Source organism: Dama dama, chromosome 17, assembly GCF_033118175.1.
Source record: "Dama dama isolate Ldn47 chromosome 17, ASM3311817v1, whole genome shotgun sequence".
Taxonomy (NCBI): Eukaryota; Metazoa; Chordata; class Mammalia; order Artiodactyla; family Cervidae; genus Dama; species Dama dama.
This window is the reverse complement of record NC_083697.1, coordinates 25,834,153-25,854,042: the sequence shown is the minus strand read 5'-3', so window position 1 is coordinate 25,854,042 and position 19,890 is coordinate 25,834,153. Positions and strand designations below refer to the sequence as shown.

The 19,890-nt window shown below is 39.0% G+C and overlaps 1 protein-coding gene across 3 annotated transcripts in view; it reads right to left on the bottom strand.

The window, feature by feature from the left end:
* Positions 1-4,054: 4,054 nt before the first annotated feature.
* Positions 4,055-19,890, bottom strand: part of TBCK (TBC1 domain containing kinase) — a 201,035-nt gene continuing 185,199 nt past the window's right edge. For all 3 annotated transcript variants that reach the window (XM_061164259.1, XM_061164258.1, XM_061164257.1), the window contains one exon: positions 4,055-12,201. In XM_061164259.1, the coding sequence (XP_061020242.1) occupies positions 12,091-12,201 (111 nt within the window). In that variant the 3' untranslated portion in view covers positions 4,055-12,090. The remainder of the gene's footprint in view (positions 12,202-19,890) is intronic.

Here is a 19,890-nt window from a genome sequence, read left to right as displayed (position 1 = left end):
GTTGGTGGCAGTAATAAGTTGGAAGTCCCAATTTATTACCAATATTAGAAATAATATAATAATAACTTATTACTGATATCAATAATTAAGCAGCAGAGGAAAGATTTATCATGGCGCTTATGTGTTCAGTGGTGTCAGAATTATGTACTAATCTGCGCAAGAACTGAGGTGCCCGGGAAGGCGTGCCATCACCACCTGCAGCGGAATTAACTTTCGGTGCTTTTAGGAAATGGATGCATGTTGAGGACAAAGGCAAGAACAGTGTTGGCAACAGGTAGAGGCTAAAAGGGAATTTCAGCTTGCCCCTCAGTACAACTGACTCATAATAGGATCCCTGAAATTGGGAAGTCAGAGCTAGGGGGAAGCTAGCTCTGGAGGCAGGATCGCACAGCTCCTCACAGTCGCAGGCAGATGTTCTATAAGGGTTCAGTGCAGGAGCAGCAGCAGCTGGCCGCTGCCGTGTCTTTCTTTTTAGCAGGCAATTGCCTGATGGCTCTTAGGACGCCTGGCAAATAACTCTAGCAAGCAGGTGCTGTTTCCCCAAGGATCAGAAAGAACTGCACAGAATTCCATGGTGCCCAGCGCATGGCAGTTTAACACACACAGCTTCCTGATGGCCCTCATTTCACAGTGAGCTTCAAAAAGAAAGGACCCTATTTCCTTCTTCTTCTCTGGCCTTGGTCATGCCCACTGTAAGCCTTAACATCTTTTCTGTCTTGGCTAGTTAATTCCCACATAATGAGTGGAAAAAGACCTCAAGCATGGAGACATTATGAAACTGTGCTTTTAAAGGTGAGCTAATGATGAGGTAAAAAGCTTTCCTCTGGCAGGTTAACAATAAAAGGTATAAAAATAGCTACTTCTATTTTTATGTGCTCTAGGTGCTAAGCACTGTGAGCCTCACAATCATTTTCCCCTTTATTCCTCATGCCAGCCCACAAAGCAGGCACTGATCAACCCTGTTGAACAGATTAGGAAACTGAGGCTGAGACAGAACTTATTCACGGTCACACATTCAGCAAGTGGCAAAGTGTTGAAGCCCAAAGTACTGGAGCCCCCCAAGCTCCAACCTTGAGAAGCGGTCTCATTACGGAGAGCCCTGGCTCGCAGGGACGTGCCTGGCGCAGCTTTGCTGAGCACACAGAACAAGTGTATAACCTGTGCCACGAGGCTATATCATCCGTCCCTTCTCAAACTCCTTTGTATGTGCCAACCTTCTAACAGGGACCATGTCTCCCTCTTTCATATCACTCTCTGCCTATCCTGGGATGCAGGCACATACCTGGCACTTAATCGATCATCGTTGACTGATGCTTCTTGTTGTCAACAGTGATTCTCTCCATTCATTCAGTAGACACACATTGAAGCCACTTCTGTGTTGATGATGTACTAGTTTCTGTGGGGAATAGCAGAATGAAAACGCTACTCAACTTGCCCTCAAAGAAACGACTTTGGAGCAAAAAGAACTTCCAAGCTAAGCAATACATAAGACAGGGTTGGGTTAGAATGTGTCATCTCTGTTTGAAAAGGGACTAATACACAACCTGGGTAAGCAAGGCTGACAACTCTAGCCATATCTGCTATAATTTTATGCCTCATAACTAAGTCCAGTCAAAGCTTTTTCTTTTTTTTTAAAATCAGGGTCATATCCAGTAACAGTCTAAATTTGTACTCCAAACACCAGTACTCCATCATACTACTTATTCATACTAATATATTCTTGTTCTCTTGTGATCCTACTCATTTAAAATGGGCACCACTCTCTCCTTATAATGGCTGTCAGGTATGTATTCAATTTACTTCTTTCCTCTGTAAGGAAAAATGGTTGTGGGTCTCACACGGATGCTACTGAGCAGAATGACCTTCAGCGGGTAGAGATAAACAAGAGCTGCTTTTCATCTCCCGACCATTGATTTTCTGCAAGGCAAACCACAAAGCTGCTTTGAAGTCCAGGAGAGAGCTGCAAGGGAAGAAGGAGATAAAACTGAAGGGAAGAGTGGATTTGAAATGCAGTTAATCTCTATCATCGAGGTGTAGATGACTATTGGCAAAGCTGAAACTGCCAGATTTTATCAAGAGAGAATAATTTAGATTATTCTTAAAAGAGGGTATTTTAAGTTGGTAAAACTGGGTTAGGGGAAAGGGGGTGTTGTAGAAAACAAAGAGAAATCTGAAAAGATCTTGAATAAAACTCTTCGACTTAGCAAAAATGGTTGCTTTTCACCAAACAGTAGCCAATGTGTAGTGTACAATCTTATCACCATTCATAGAGCCTTCCCCATGTGTATATTGTATATTAGGACCATATTTATGGATTGTTAAGAGTAATCATTACTGTGTCAAATTTCTTATTTAAAAACAACATGGTAGATAAAAAATTTGGCTTGATGGTTTTATAGAACAGTTAGGACTTTTATAAAAATTGTAAACATGTTACTTTTGAGTAACACTTTTCCTTTTATAAAATGCTTTTTCATGAGCTCCAGCATAAGCCTGGGAGACAGGCTGGATCAGCACTTATTCCTGTTTCATATATGAGGAACTTGAGCCTTAGAGAGCCTAAGTGAACTGAACAGGGACATGCCGACAGCCACAGTGGAGAGGCAGAAGATTCCAGATTTTCTTACTCTTGGTCTCCCTGTGCGAGTTAAGTTGCTTCAGTAGTGTCCAACTCTTTGTGACCCCACGGACTGTAGCCCACCAAGCTCCTCTGTCCATGGGATTCTCCAGGCAAGAATACTGGAGTGGGTTGTCATGCCCTCCTCCAGGGGATCTTCCTGACCCAGGGATGGAACCTGCACCTCTTATGTCTCCTGCATTGGCAGGTGGGTTCTTTACCACTAGCACCACCTGGGAAGCCCTGGTCTCCCTGCAGGCTCCCTCTAATCTGTGGTTTCTTAATGGAGAGGAAAACTCTTCACTCTTCTCTTTTCCTCTTTCTGAACTTGCACTTTCTCTCAGGGTGGTCTTCTGACAATTCTTCATGCGATAGTGTTGGGATCTTGAAACATATTAATATTTCTTACTGTTCAAGTATCTGGAGGTTAAATTCTGATGGGAGGTTGGGAGGCCCTGCTCTGAGGACAGCCACAGAGGATGGAGGTTGAGCTGCCTAAATAGTGCTGCAGGAAGTGAGATTTACCAGAATTCTGGTGGGCTTAAGGGTACTTAGTGTTGTGAAAGGAAAGATCCTTGAGAAAGTTCAACCCGCATCTCAACAGTAAGCACTAAATAATTGCCAGCCAATATGAAGCCCCAGCCCAGAATTCTTCCTCATTCCAGTCTTCCAAGATCTGGGTAAACAAAAATATACATGCCATGTCAGGGGCAAGGTGCCCCTGAGGAGTTAAGATACCACCTACCCTTGAGATATTGATAGCTGAATCACTCATGTGCTTTCATGGGGCAACAAAAACATGACCGGGGCCAAGACGTGTCAGGTTTAGCATCTATGTTGGGAATGACAGACTTTAGAGCTGCCAGTGGGATCCTTTAGTAATTTTTATATAACTAATTTGTATCAGATATTTAACTTAGCATTTTGTTCAGATCCTAGAAATCATCTTTTTGTTCATTTTTAGTAAGTAACAATGCTCTAATAAAAGTTGAATCAGGCTGTACAATAAGTGCCTAGCACCTTTTTAAAAGGCTCAGTTAATGTCCCAGGCAGGACAAGGTAATTAAAAGGGCTAAATAATTGCAATAATTTCCTCATAAATTTATGTTTTTTATTTAATTGAATTAATTTAGCTGATAGTAATGAACTTCAATATTAATTTTAATATTACTTCACTTAATCAAAAGGGGCATTTCAGGATGTTAATAATAACTGAAGAATTAATTATTTATAAGGCACTTAATAAAGTCAGCTTCCTTTTGAGCTATTGTCATCTTATGGGATAGTTTCTGTATAAGTATGTAACGTCTTGCTTTATGTTAAGTTATAAAAGTCACCACTGAAATTTTAAAATAGTTGTTATATTATTGCATAAGATTCATGTTAAAATTACATTTCCAGAACTTACAATGAAATGAGTTGGTTAAGATGCAAATTATTTATTAAAATCATCTCCTTTATTTCATTCACTTACACATACGCACTTTTTAAAAAATATGTGATTTAGAAGTAAGCATATTTTGGAATGTGCTTAAATGCCTAATCAGCACATTTCATGCTCAATAGATTTCATAAAGTATTAGTTAACCAGCAGCCCGCTAAATAAATACTATAGGTATATTTATTTCTGAACTAGTTCTTCTGAAATAGGTCTTTTCTGTCACCTGGGATGCTGTTAGACTTAATCCCTGTAGGATTCATATTAGTTAATTTAATGTAAAAAGTGGAAGGGCTAGTTTTTTAAAATTTATCTTGGTACCAGGAAAACACTCACCTCAGGCCTCTTTTTAGGCACCAAATGGTCATATAAATCAAGACTACCTGATATCAACAGTAGGGCATGCTGATATGAAAAAAATTCTTGTTACAAACTAAATATAGATAAACCACAGTTTAGGGGGTCATTGTCCAGTCATTGCTGTAGTAGCCCCAAAGTAGGGGTGAAAAACTTTCCAACACTGATCAGCCTCCACCAGACTAATCTGAGAAAGTACAGAACTCAAACTAACCTCCTAGCTCTGAATCAGTCTTTTCTGATGTCTTTTTTTTTTTTTTCTACACAGAGATAAATAGATAAATTACTGGAAGTTGATTCTTCCTGTTTCTACCAGTTTCTCATGGTGGGGCCTTCGTGCCAAGCCATATCTCAGGAAGGCCTCTGCAGAGCATGTGGAGAACAGGTGTGGACAACACTTCTGGGACAATCACCTCCTTTATAAACAAGAATCAGGCTCAGAATAAGAGTTAATATGATCAAACTGAGTTTTGGTCACTGCCTCCTGCACAATGTTACAAACCTCCATCCACAGTTCTTCACATACTTTGTCTACCAGATCTAATCCCTTAAATCTAGTTGTCACCTCCACTGTATAATCATACGGAATTTGATTTAGTTTATACCTAAATGGTCTAGTTGTTTTCCCTACTTACTTCAATTTAAGCCTGAATTTTACAACAAGGAGTTCATGATCTATGCCACAGGCAGCTCCATGCAAATAGAAGGGAAAAAGTGGAAGCAGTGACAGATTTTATTTTCTTGGGCTCCAAAATCATTGTGGATAGTGACTGTAGCTATGAAATTAAAAGATGCTTGCTCCTTGGAAGAAAAGCTACAACAAACCTAGACAGCATATTAAAAAGGAGAGACATCACTTTGTCAACAAAGGTCCATCTAGTCAAAAGTGATGGGTTTTCCAGTAGTTATGTACAGATGTGAGTTGGACCATAAAGAAGGCTGAGTGCCGAAGAATTGATGCTTTCGAATTGTGGTGCTGGAGGACTCTTGAGGGTCCCTTGGACTGCAAGGAGATTAACTCAGTCCATCCTAAAGGAAATCAACCCTGAATATTCATTGGAAGGACTGATGCTGAAGCTGAAGCTCTAAAACTTTGGCCACCTGATGCAAAGAGCCTACTCATCAGAAAACACCCTGATGCTGGGAAAGATTGATGGTAGGAGAAGGGGGTGACAGAGGATGGGGTGGTTAGATAGCATCACTGACTCGACGGACATGAATTTGTCCAAACTCCAGCAGACAGTGGAGGGCAGAGGAACCTGGCGTGCTGCAGTTCATGGGGTCACAAAGAGTCAGACATGACTTAGAGACTGAACAAAAACAAGTGTTCATACTGACCACTGCATTAGATGTTTTATCCTGCAATTCTGTATTGCCATACATAATTAATAATGGTGTGTGAGCACAGAGGTTGCTTTTAATCCTTATTACATATTGAAATAAAAGATTCTCTTTTATTGGTTGTACATTAGTATGCAAATTACTCTTTGTGTCATTTGGGCTCAATCCAGTGATCATATTCCTCCCATGCCTTTCAGGTCCCTAATAACCCAATGTGGAATTCATGGAAATGAATGCCTGGTACATGAGATTATTAATGATCTCAAAGATAATTTTAGAAAAGATATATCTGACAAGTAATAAATTATCAAGATTGTTTACCTCAGGCATAAAATTATTTTTTCAAGATAGCAAACTATCTGACCTGTGACCGAACTATGATTTAACTGACCTCTGACCTAACTAAAGTCTATTTCTTCTCTTTTATGATTAATAGACCTAGAAACTAGCTAAATAACCTCTCTCCTTGTGGTCCCTCTCTTTGGCTTTCCACTTGTGACTGGGAGGCTGATACAAGGACTTCTCCAGTTCTTCAAGCCTGGTGCCTAGCCAAGACATAGAAGGCAAAGGTTAAAGGCCACCTTTGACCTGGTATATCAAGGACTTGACTGTTTATAGAAACAGTGTTCTCCACCAGAGAAGTGTTTTCTGGGTAATACCGTCTTGGAGTTGAAGAGGTAACTTAATATATAGCAGGAGTTCCCGGGAACAGTGGTTCTTCCCTCAGTTTGGGGGAATGCAGACACTTAATTGTGTTTCTTTTCTTGGAAATCTTTACTGTTTTGTGAGTGAATATGGAAAGGGCAGTGAGAGAGGTGTCTGCTAGGAGTTAATCCTAAGTGACACTTCTACATCACAGAGCTAACAGTGACCTTAGTCAACATTTTTTTTGTGCTTCATTTTCATATCCTATGCATAATATAACACAAGCCTGACCTAAATTTGCTGTAATAAGTGTGTAATGGGTCAAAATTGGTGTTTTTTACCTTCTCCATCTGTATGTTGTAGACAGAGAAATGTGTTAAGAATCAGGAAAGCAGAAATGTAATTTTGGCTCTTTTACTAGCTATGTGATTTGTACAAAATCATTTCACTGTTATTATTGTTTGGGTAATGATGTTTGGATTGGATGATCTTTAAATTTATATTCATGATTTATAATCTAGAGATAATCTACTGAGCATAGGATGGTTAAAATCAGTAGCTTTCTGGTAAATATTATTAACTGCCTTTCAAAAAATAAAAATGAGTGAAAAGAAAGCCATGTTTTATGATGTCTGTCTATTTCTAAATACTCCTGCCATGGCCAGTCTTAAGCTACCAAGGTCACTGAATGTGGAATTGGGAAAAAATGGGCACATTCAGCAGTTCCAAGCCACCAGGAACAGTTCTAACAAACTATAAGCCTGAAAACAGTAAGTTATTCTACCATAAAAGACTGAAGAGTATGCAAATATAGTTGAGAAGAAATTAATAATAAAAAATTTAAAAAAGAGTTTCCAGCATTAATAAGAAAATTAATGAATGAACTGTCTCGAGTTTTAATATTTAAATGATCACACTATAACAGCTTTTTAAAAGATTGGTAGACCATGTAATGTTTTTCAAAAAGTCACAGCTACCTATTATGACAATAATAGTTTCAAAAGTTGACTCTTTCAGTGTGGCAAGAAACAGTATTTAGAATCTGATCTAAAGCTTTAAATGCACTTGCTATAGCTCCGAGATTAGTCTTAAGCCAAGACAGGACAGTGTTTACATCTCCATCACCCTGAGGATTAGTACATGATATCAAGGAATGCTAGCAATACTGTACCTGGGTACCTATGCATGCATTGCTTATTGGGCACTGTGAACATTAGAATAGAGCGGTATTATTGAAATGCTGCAAACAATGGAAACTAAAAATGAGTCCTCTCAAGGGGAAGAGAAAAGATATCAAAGATCATCACTCCAAGAGGAGACATTAGGCTGGAAAGTCACTAGTACCAGCTACAAATATAACAGTCTATCTATAGAATATGGAATTTGCCAAGATCCAAGTTTAGTCTTCATGTGACAAGCACCTATCATAAGATATTAACAAGAAAATTACTCAGAGAAGATAAAAATACATGTAACTTAAAAAAAAACACAGCTAACTTTTTAAATAGCTAATTTACAAAGAGTTCTGATAGAACTAGTACACATTGAACACTCAAAAAGAAAAATCTATTATAATCTCATTTTGCTTCCACTCTTTGGCTTAATGAGTGATCAAGAAAAAGGCATTGTTTGGTTAACAATAGGCATATGTAGAGCCAGAAAGTATACCAGTGAGACGACTATTATGACTTTGACAGAGGGAAGCAACCACAAGCCATGGCAGTCAAGGCAGCAACTTCCCTCTTGTGGATTTCACCAGGGAGTCTACTGCCGGAGGTCCTCTTCAAAGACTATACCACACTTTTGCTATTAATTTCTAAAGAAGTATTTTTCAGTAATTATTTGGAGGAAGAAACAAAGGAGTCAAACAAATATCTGGTACTGTTTCCCAGAAGTTTGATATAATTCATTGTTCTCATTAAAAAAAATTATTATTTTTTCGTTGTGCTGGTTTCCTGTTGCCAAGTGAGCTCTTCTGTGGCTGCTGTGAGCTAGAGCGCTGTCTAGTTATGGAATGCAGGCTTCCCACTGTGCTGGCTTCTCTTGTTGCAGAGAACGGGTTCGAGGGCGCGAGGGCTTCAGTGGGTGCGGCTCCCGAGCTCTAGAGCACAGGTTCAGTAGCTGTGGAGCACTCATCTAGGATCTTCCCAGCAGCATCTAGGATCTTTCCAGATCAGGGATCAAACCTGTGTCTCTTGCATTGGCAGGCAGATTCTTTACCACTGAGCGACCAGGGAAGGTCCATTATTCTCATTTTTAAACAGTCAGATAAACACATGCCCTAAGGCCTGTCCTAGTCTGGGGACTTAATCCAGCCTTTCCATTGAATGTCTCCATCTGTCTATAACAGATGTCTTCCCCCAAAATATCAGGCCATGACCATTTTCCCTATAGTTTCCCCGATTTGGCTCAAAGCCATCTCTAGTCATTTCATGGAGCAAAGAGTTCTCTGAAACTGTCACTCTGTAAAGGAGTCTTAGTACCAAATCCTTACCAGAAGACCCAAGGCCTCTATCCCTTGAACTTCAGCTCCTAGGGCTTATATTGATATCTGATATCCCAGCTCTTCTTCATAGCTGACACCAGAAATTTGTTTTATTCTTTCAGTCTTAGTTAAGTATGAGATATTTTTATTAATATTTCTAAATTTAGCATTTCTATGTTTTGGAAAGTGGAGGCAACTAGCTTAGTCTATCCTGTTGTATAGAATTTTAGAGTTGGGTAAAATATTAGAGATCCTATCTTTACTCCATGAATTGAAATTTCTATTTATATATCATCAGGTACCAGATGAGTTTGGCACTTGAAAAAAATTACCTGGATTTCTTATATTCATATAAAATCTCTAAGCTAGCGATTCAATTCTACATATATCAAGCATTGCCAGTGTACTGGGTTGCTGAAGATAACAAAAGGTATAAATTATAGACTCTAACTTTAAAGGGAGATCACATTTTAAAAATAGGGGTTCCAAATGTGAACAGATAATTGCAAAGTGATGTAATAAGTCTATTACTAGAAGTATGAATGGAATGCTTTGATAGACTTGAGGCTCAGCGCAGCACACAGAAGTCAGAGAAAACTGGAGACCATGCTACTGGTGAGAGACTATGAAGAATCTGTAGATGTATGTGTGCGTGTGGGTGTGTGTGTGTCTGTGGAGCTGGTGGTGGTAATAAGGACATTCCAGGCAGAAGGAAGAGACTGCTGATGCCAAAATAAACAGCGCTGATAGTGACTGTGCAGGAGTCAATAATAAATTAAAAAGGACCTCTACAAGTCAAGGGTTATATAGGGTTTAATTCAACAAATAGTTGTGAGGTCAACTTTGTTGAAACCATCTGCCATTGAATAACATACCCTGCATGTAGATGTGGCAGGGATTGTATGCTTGCTTATTTAACTGCTGAGAATATTAAATATTATTAATAATTTGAATGTTTTAAAAACAACTCCCAAGTTTTTCAAAATAAGCCTAAATGTATCACTTTAAGAAAGAACAAATGCAAAGCTGTAATGGAGGTTGGTTGCTATTACGTTCTCACACAGCCACCCTCACAACGCAGGTCTTCACCCTCTCTCCCTACCTGTAACCCTTTTCAGTCCACATCTCTGCTCCTCCATCTTTCTCTGCCTTTTCAGAAAGGCAAAGTTAAGACTCAGAAGCACTTCTCCCAAACGATCATCAGTGCTGCACTGATTATGCAGTCAAATAAGTCATCAAAGACTGAAGGAATGGATAGGATGACTTATTTTCCTAACCAGGGTAGATGATGGTGAATGATGTTAGAGGAATCATGGTAAAATTTTCTTTTCTCATTAATTCTCACAGTTTTCTTTGTATAGTCTGTGGAGATCACAGAATGATACAACCATTGATTATGGCAGTGTCTTGCAAATAGTGGTCTTTTATTTAGTGAATGACTGAATATAATTTAATTGAGCAAAAAAAAAAAAAAAACCCAACACAGCTGCTGGGACAACTTGACATCTACGTGCAAGAATGAAGTTGGCTACTTATCTCACTCCATACATAAAAATCAAATTAAAGATCTTGGGAGGGGATCAATGGGGAATGCCTGCTCACAGGTAGAGGATTTCTTCTTTGGGTTTTGAAAATGTTCTGAAATTAACAGTGATTGTTGCACAGGTTTGTGAATCTACTAAAAAACATGAATTATACATTCTAAAAGGCTGGATTTTAAGGTATATAAATTATATATGAATTAAAAATATAGATGACAAAAAACCCCAAAACAAACTGCAGTGATAAAACCATAGTCCGGAAAGTTGGACTGAGGTTCTTATTGAAATGTTCTACTTACGTAGTCCTAATACTGAAGAGGAATACAAGTTAAAGATAAAAGATCATGTTTTAGTTAACAAAATTGAACATAGTCAAAAAAACATACTGTATTTTAATAATTCTAAGATGCATGTTTTTTTCACATTTCTGAAATGGAAATGAATCCTATAATTGATAGGGTGTCACAGTTTATTTGGCTGCATTTTTCTTTCTTCATGGTGCATAAAGTTGTGATATATCTTAGGTTCAACGAAATGCTTGATCTTTAGAATTATGTGGCAGAGGCTGCCAGCTGTCCTTCAATGTGTTCTCTTCCTAAACAGTAATAAAAATTTTAACTGGGTAAATGACTGCCCAGTCAAAACTGTATTTCAAGTTTTCTTGATAGCTAATTGTGGCCGCATGCCTAAGTTCTGGCTAATAGTATGTATGCAGAAGTAACATGTGCAACTTCTGGTTTGTGCCCTTAAAGAGAAGGAACATGCCCTCCCTTCTCTTCTTCCTCCCTATTTTTACCTTCTCTTCTTTTTCCCCCTCCCTCCTCTGAGATTCCCTTCCTTCCAAACTGCAGATATGATGGAGGGAGTTGAACAGCCATCTTGGTCTATGAGATAGAAACCCAGTGCTGAGGGTGGTGGAGCAGTGAAAAAAGACACCTGAGTTCTGAATCACTATGAATCCAATACACTAGCCCTCAACTAACTCTGCAAGGGTGTTACATGAGAGAAAAACAAAGTTCTATTTTGTCTAAGTCACTCTTATTTTTAGTGTCTCAGCTACAGAAGCTGAACAATATTCTATATAATATGAATAGTTTCTGACTTTCATTTTTCCAGAACTGTTATTACTTTCTCTGATGGGCTAAATAATGCTCCCTCTAAACACACACATACACATGTCTGGGCCAAAAATGAGTTACCAAATGTAACATGTACTTATAAGGAATGTATGGTGAATAGCTTTTCACTTTTCTTTATCATGGAAGAATGATTTCAGCCCACATTCAGTCTATATTTCTAAAGAATACCTCTGTTAGGACTGTCTGCTCAGTGCTGTGGAAGACAGCCTTTTCAGTGCAACAAGATTTCTTGATAATGCTAAACCTGCCTCGTCAGTTGAATTCTTCTGGCTTTGTGTTGATGTGGTAAAAAATACACGATCGGATTTCACCATGAAGAAAATTCTTTCAGCAATACATGTAAAGTCAAGTTTCCTGGATAGCTGAACATTTGGGTCATGCGTTTTAAAAAATAAATGTCTCATGACAAAACTTTATGAAGATGTAACAATCTGGAGTCTAGTTCTGTCACAGTGGCAAGGCTGTGGACAGTTGTGCTGCGGGGGGGTGAGGCTATTCTGTCCTTTTAACAGCCATGCTCTTGTTCTTCATATTTGAGGAGATGGAACGGTGAGGAGGCCTGTGGGCTTGATTTTATTAATGCCACCATCTAGAATACAGATTCTCGGATATTTCATCTTCACAAGATGAGCTGCAAACTGAAAAAAAAAAAAAAAAAAGGACAAATTTATAAAGCACACACAAAATTGATACCTGTCTAATCCCATTTTTTTCTCAAGCTGTAACAGACAAAACAATAGTGATATCACTGCTGCCACTGTTCTATCAATGAATCATTAATTTAGTTTTTAATATACATTAAAATCCCTCTTTTCAAACGTATTCATGCTATGGTATAAATGTGTCTCTTTAGTTCTCTTTTAAACTTGTTTGAATAGGCAGTAAATATACAAGGTAAACAGTTCTAACAATATAAAAGGGTAAGCAGTGAGATCCTAACTCCTCTTACATTTCTTCTTAGTTCCCCACCCCCAGAAATCATTAACATTCCTATTTTTCCTATATCCTTCCAGTGATTGCCAAAACATTCTCAAATCTATATTTTGAACAATTTTTATAGTATTTTCAACATATTACTTACTGCAATTATGTGCACAACATCCCAGAGAGGGCCAACGTTGTTGTTGTTTAGTTGCTAAGCTGTGTCCGACTCGTCTGTGACCCTATGGACTGTAGCCCTCCAGGCTCCTCTGTCCATGGGATTTCCCAGGCAAGAATACTGGAGTGCATTGCCATGCCTTTCTCTAGGGGATCTTCCTGGATGAGGGATAGAACCCATGTCTCCTTCACTGGCAGGTGGATTCTCTACTTTTGAGCTACCAGGGAAGGGAGGGTCCATAAACTGGTTCTAACATGTTTTTGGAGCAACTGCAATGAACAGTTTGAGACTATAAACTTGTAATAAATAGGAAGGACTGCTCTAAGAAGTCTTCTAGATGCCTAGCAAAGCAGGGCTTTGAAAAATTATCAAGACACACACACATCTCCCTGGCCTGCCCATGTCTATGTATCCAGGATCGTTGATTATCTTTCTCTACTCCTTGTACTTGAGTTGTGGACTGTAATCAGTCCCCTGATAAGGATCACTTTAGGACTCAGAGTCTTTTTTGTTGTACACTGTCTGTTGGAAACAGTCTCCAGCTCCCACCAACTCCTGGGTTTTAGTTTCTCCTCAAAACAACCCCCACTCCCACCTGCCCAATTTCTACTTATTTCCCTACTCAGGCAATTCCTTGTCTAGGAGCCAAGTTTGCATTAGGAGACCCTTTTCTCAGGCCCCAGGTTTTTTGTGCAAATCTTTATCTTTGGCTTACATCACTGTAAATTGCCTATTTAAGAGTCTGCTTCTCTAGCAAACTGTAAACTCCTCTAGGACAGTGACAGTGTTGTTTATGTTTGTGTATTTTTGGCCACACTGTATGGCATGTGGAATCTTAGTTTCCTGACCAGGGATCGAACCTGTGCCCCCTGCAGTGGAAGTGCAGAGTCTTAATTACTAGACCACCTGGGAAGTTCCCCAAATCTTTTTATCTCTAATGCCCTGGACATGGCAGGGACTCAATATACGCCTATTGATCTGAAGTAAACTATGATACAGGACAAATAACTGAGGGCAAAAGAGTGAAGTAGAGGTTTGCTTGGGCTCTCTGGCATTCTCTCTCTTTACGTGGTGTCCTGTTCCTCCTCCTTAGGTGTTTGTGTCCTCACCTTCTTCTCAATTACTTTATCATAAGCTGATCTCAGATCCTTCAAGAAAAATGACTAATACTTGCTCACAATGCTATTGTCTCTTGGGAGTATTTGAAGCTTATCTGAAGCTTAACATTGGTGGAATCTCAAGCCAGCAGTCTTGATTTTATGGTTCAAGAGAATCAGCTGAGTGGTTTGGTCAGGGTAACTTAGAGGCCTCACTCAGAGATTCTGCTAATAAGCAACAGACCTAGGGCTCAGAAATGTGTTTTTCTTTTGTTGTTGTTGTTGTTTGTTTTTAAACAAACACCATTAGATGATTCTAAAGCAGGTCTGTGGACAATATTTTCAAAAATACTATCTTAAGCCTAAAGTATAAAGGTATTGGTAAGTAGGTAAAACAGATGTTGCTGGATTTGGATCTTAGCAATTTTCAGAACTCACAGAAATGGACCTCAGTATTGCTGATCCCACTTATCTTCTCCATTTCTATAGAGACTTAAGAGATTCAAAGGCCATGTACCTTTCAAACCCTAAACTTTTCCAGAGCCACTGAGGGTCCCCTTAAGAGTAGTTAACGTTGAAGAGTGACAGTGCCCCTTGATCCAAAAGCTATCACGTGAGCTAGAGTAGAGCGCAAAGGGAGCTGATCTTCATCCTGTTCTTCCTGCTTGTTTCTCCTTGAACCTCAGTCCTTCAGAACAGAGGCACCAGACTCATCTGCCCTGAGTCGTTGCAGGCAGCAAGCCCCTGGTACTGTATGATTGCTGAAACGCCTTGGCTTCATTCTCCCACATGCAGTGATATAATTACCATTTAGGTTGAAATTCTAAAATAAACATACCATTACTCAAAAGGTCTTGTGGATAAGCAGTCTTAGTGTTCAGTACTTTCAAAACACTGTAGAAGTCAGAAAATGAGTAAGACAGGACTTACTGTACATTTAACTAATCTCTCTGAAACTCTGCTGTAGAGCTGGAAAGCTCCCACTGTTATTTTAAGGAGGGACGTAACAAGTAGGTTACTATTGAGCTGGAAAATGGTGCAGGCGAAGCAAGCAGAACTGAGCATTTTATAACAATCAGACCACTGCAATGTGGGAGGTCTAAGAAGAAAAGCAGAAATGGAGCACAAGGAGATGGCCCGTTTAGGTGCCTTGAAAAGAGGCAAGCCTGTGCTTAAGAAAAAGAGCAAGTGTTGAGTTTTCAGGTTAAGATTATGAGTTCTGCTCCCCCAATCCTCTGCGTGTTGTTCCAGTGATCCATGTAACATACTGGCCCCTAACAGTGAAGCCAGGACAGCATCTTTCCACTTCTGTGATAGAAACAGCTCTTCTCCATCCATTCATTCATCCATTCATTTATGTATCAATCAAACATTTCACTGAACACCCACGAAGTACCAGGCACTGTTGCAGTTTTTGCAGTGCTTGCAGTGGAGGAGACAGTAACAATATTCAGCAGCATTGCTATTATACAAGCAGAAGTTCAAGGTACTTCTGTATTTATCAGAGGCTTGGAGGGGGAGCTGTGGCCCTCTCCCCACTCCTCTTTCATTAGTGATACCTGGAGGGAATGAGAACCCAGGTGTGATGCCACAGGCGTTGTACCGATCTTTGAGGCTACAGCTGGACAGGTTAGGGAGGAAAGAAAGGGCTATGAGTTCACTGTGTGAAAACAGCCACGTCACTTATGGAGAAGACACATGGTGGAACAGAGGTGAGCCAGGCGTACTGCGTTCAGGTTTCATCCATCTTCTGCTCTCTGTCCGGCCGGCTTTGGTGTGAAGGGCCTGGTGTAGACTGCAGCTGAAACTCTGGGAGAAGCCTGACTTCAAGCAGAAATCACAAACCTAGACTTAGTGCTATGAAGCCATCAGACTCATCTAGGTGCTTTTAGTAAACAGAGAGACCCAGGCCCACTCTACATCAGTAAGAAGTAGAGTTTCTCGGGATGAAGCTCCAGTATCATTTTTGTTTATTCACCTAGAATCCAATGTGACTTTATTGTGTAACCAGATTGATGACAGCTTTATTAGATAACGAGATTCATTTGCTGCTCATGTTTGCTTGGGACCTCAAACTGTAATTCTTGTAAGTATAGTCCAGTGTGGAGAGCAAGTCACTTTGCACTAAAAGAGGCTGCCATGTGGTGGGACTGGAATTTGCAAGACCAAGTCTTGTGTGGAGACAATGGGGTTCCTCAAACTGCACAATCAGTGTAGATCTTGGAAAAGACCCTGAGGCTGGGAGAGACTGAGGGTAGGAGAAGAGGGCAACAGAGATAGAGACAGTTGGATGGCATCACTGACTCAAGGGACATGACTTTGAGCAAATTCCAGGAGACAGTGAAGGACAGGGAAGCCTGGCATGCTGCAGTCCATGAAGTCACAAAGAGTCGGACATAACTTAGTGACTGAACAACAACAACAAGAAGACAACATCGTATGTAGAGTTGGCAGGAAGTAGTATTTTCTGAGGTAGAATTTTGGGAATTACGACAGCAATGGCAGCTGCATTTCTGGTGGGATGTACGCCCATGTGCAGAGGGCAAAGCTCTTACATTTTTATCATTCCTCTGGTTAATGGGATCTGGCAGTGGTATTCGTTTCTAGGGTAGGCACACTTCAAATCAGCCCTGTCTGAAAATGGCAGGCTCTTGTGGGTGCCACTCATCTTGTTTTCTCTCTTTATCTTGCATCTTAGCTTGCAATAAGAGGCTGGCATATTTGTCCAAAGAAATCAAGTTCTACTGTAGGAGGAGAGTGGGTGGAGAAGAGGGATTTTTGATCTGCCTCAGAGCAGCGCAGGTTAACCAAGGCCAAGAAACCACAGCTGAGGACAGGTGAAAGGTATGAGGGGACTAGAACAGGACCATGTTGTTTCTCACTGAGTATCCTAGGAAACTCTGTAGTAGAACGCATAGTAGCAGCAGGAATTTAAGAAAACTGGGCTTCTATAAGATTCCGCAAGGAGCACATTGCAGATAATTAAGTTCCTTAATGTGAAAGTCTGGCCTTGTGAGCTCTAAGTTCATAGTAGGGACTTGATAATGGTCATGAATTGACCAACTCCCTGGTGAAAGTCAAACTGAGAAATCTAATATGAACAAAATACAGGTGATTTCTCCATCTAGAGAATAGGGTAGCCTTGGGTCAAATATAACTCAAGTACTGTCTTGTCCTGACCCTTGAAATTTCTGGGGTGACTAATAAATGTCCTGATCATTTAAATTGTACAACTCAGTGATCCCAATTAGAAACATGAGTTGTGACCAGTATTAGTAAGAAAGAGGTAGAAATACTGTATGATTTCACATGTGGAATTAAAAACAGTCAAGCTCATAGAAGCAGAGGTAGAATGGTGGTTGCCAGGAGTGAGGGGATCAATGGGAGGAGATGGGCAGATGTTGGTCAAAGGGTACAAAGTTTCAGTTGTGCAAGATGAATAAATTCTGGAGATCTAATGTACATCATAGTGACTACAGTTACTATATACAGCAAGTATAACAGTACTGCACGGTATACTTGAAATTTGCTAAGAAAGAAAGTGGTAACTATGTGAAGTGATGGATATGTTAATTAGCTTGATTTTGGTGATCATTTAATAATGTATATATATCAAAACATCAAGTTGTACACATTTAATATATACAATTCTTCTGGGTCAATTATACCTTATTAACACTGAAACAAAAAGAGGGCTATATAAGGTGTGAAACAGGTTTCCACGGTATTAACATTTAATAATAATTAGGCAGTGGCTACTTTACATTCTTATTTCATTCACAGAAGCGAAATCAGCAGGAAGGTAAAACCAAGAAGGTGAACACAAGGTCAGTAATCATCTTACATCCTTATCAAAGGTACCTTTGACAAGTAAGGAGCAGGACAGGTAATTCCAGGGTATTAGTCTAGCATGTTATATACTGAAATATGGTTAATTATGCTATGAGAAAAAAAAATGAGAATTTACAAAAACAGATATTATATGGTCTAAGCTTTCTGGTCCACGGTTTTTTTTTTTAGAGATAACTATCCTGATGGTGTTTGGGATATTCAGAATCCATGCTATGGTATACATTAGTCTTCTATTCTTGGAACTAATCTTTGGGGATTAAGAAATGTGATAGTATAAAAATTTCATCTTAAAAAACATTTTTAATTGCTTTGTTTTGTGTAAGAGGACATATAAATAATTGTAGTGCACTAACTCAATGTGTTTTCTCATTTTACTTTGCTGTTGCCAATGTTTTCTGTCTCCATTTCATCTCTTCCCATTCTCTTTCTCTTTACCTTTTCATGAAAAAAAATATCTAAAAATATGAAAATAGACATACATGAGTATAATCAGCCTGTAGGTATCCAACACCCAGCTTGAACAACTGTAACTCATAGACAATTTATTTCATTTATTCCTCCTACTCAAGCCTCTCAACCACAATTATCATCTTGATATATATCCCATATATCATTTAGCACGTAGATACGTATCTCTGAAATAAAATGACTTGAAAAATATAACCATAGACACTCAATATATTAACAATAATCCCTAATATAATTAAATATTCAGTAAGTGTTCAAATTTCTATTATTTCACATATGTTACCTTCTCATCCATCTCTCCCAATATACTGCATGCTCCATAAAAGTAAGGACTTTGTTTTACTTATTACTGTTTCTTCAACGCCCAGAACACTGTCTAGTCCATAGCATTTTCTCTAGTATCAGCTGAATAACAGATCCATTTATTCAACAAATATTTTCTGAATACCTACTATGTATCAGGTATTATGCTGGGTCCTGGTTAAGCTGCCAGTGGAGGAGGTTGAAAGGACTTTTGGGCAAACAGCAAGGAAATTGGTTCTGGTAAGAGTTAAATGCTATTTTTTTGATCCTTTACTAATAGGGTATTCTTTCAAATTTTGCATAAGTTGAAAGAGGTAAGGTGATTTCTAAAAAATGTCTTTAAAAGTTATCAATATAAAAACATTTATACAAAAAAGCAATTATGATGAAGTTTATATAGAAATAATAAACTTTGTGATAATTTTTACGTAGAATCCAAAGAGTAGTCAGATGAGAGACAATGTCCTCTGTCATTTCCACAGTTAAGGAACCAAAGCAGATGAATGAATATGGAGATGATACAGTGAAAGTTTCATTTCTACTCTTGGCCTCCATTCTTAGTCCCTTTTCTCTCAATGGGTTTGGTAATTTTTAATGGTATGTGGGCCACTCAAGGGGTATATGAAAAAAAAGATATGTTAATATTTTCATGTACAATTATAAATTTCTTGTCTCTTTTGTTTTACTGTCAAATGTGATTCTAACAAAATCTCAGAGGAATAAAGGAAAGGAAAATAATTTTAATGTTTTAAAGTATGCATTTTGAATAGAAATGACAAGAAAAATAAATATTTCCCAAAGTCACAAGATACGTCAGCACAACAGAAGTCAAGGCAACTTCTGCTCCATTGCTGGCTTTGTTTACAGCTCAATAGAAGATTTTTTTTTCTCTCACACGTCTAAATCATATTTTCCTTTTCCATTTTCCTTTGACTTTTGTTTCCCTTGTTGATCATATGGATCACAGCCTTGTCTAACTCAATGAAACTATGAGCCATGCTGTGTAGGGCCACCCAAGATGCACGAGTCATGGTGGAGAGTTCTGACAAAATGTGGTTGTTTGGAGAAGAGAATGGCAAATCTCCTCAGCATTCTTACCTTGAGAACACCATGAACAGTATGAAAAGACAAAAAGATAGGACACTGAAAGATGAACTCCCCAGGTAGGTAGGCGCCCAATATGCTCCTGGAGAAGAGTAGAGAAATGGCTCCAGAAGGAAGGAAGAGGCTGAGCCAAAGCAGAAACAGCGCCCAGTTGTGGGTGTGTCTTCTGGTGAAAGTAAAGTCCAATGTTTGTAAAGAATAATATTGCATAGGAACCTGGAAGGTTAGGTCCATGAATCGAGGTAAATTAGAAATGGTCAAACAGGAGATAGCAAGAGTGAACAATGACATTTTAGGAATCAGTGAACTAAAATGGACTAGAATTGGCAAATTTAATTCAGATAACCATTATATCTACTACTGAAGGCAAGAATCCCTTAGAAGAAATGGAGTAGCCCTCATAG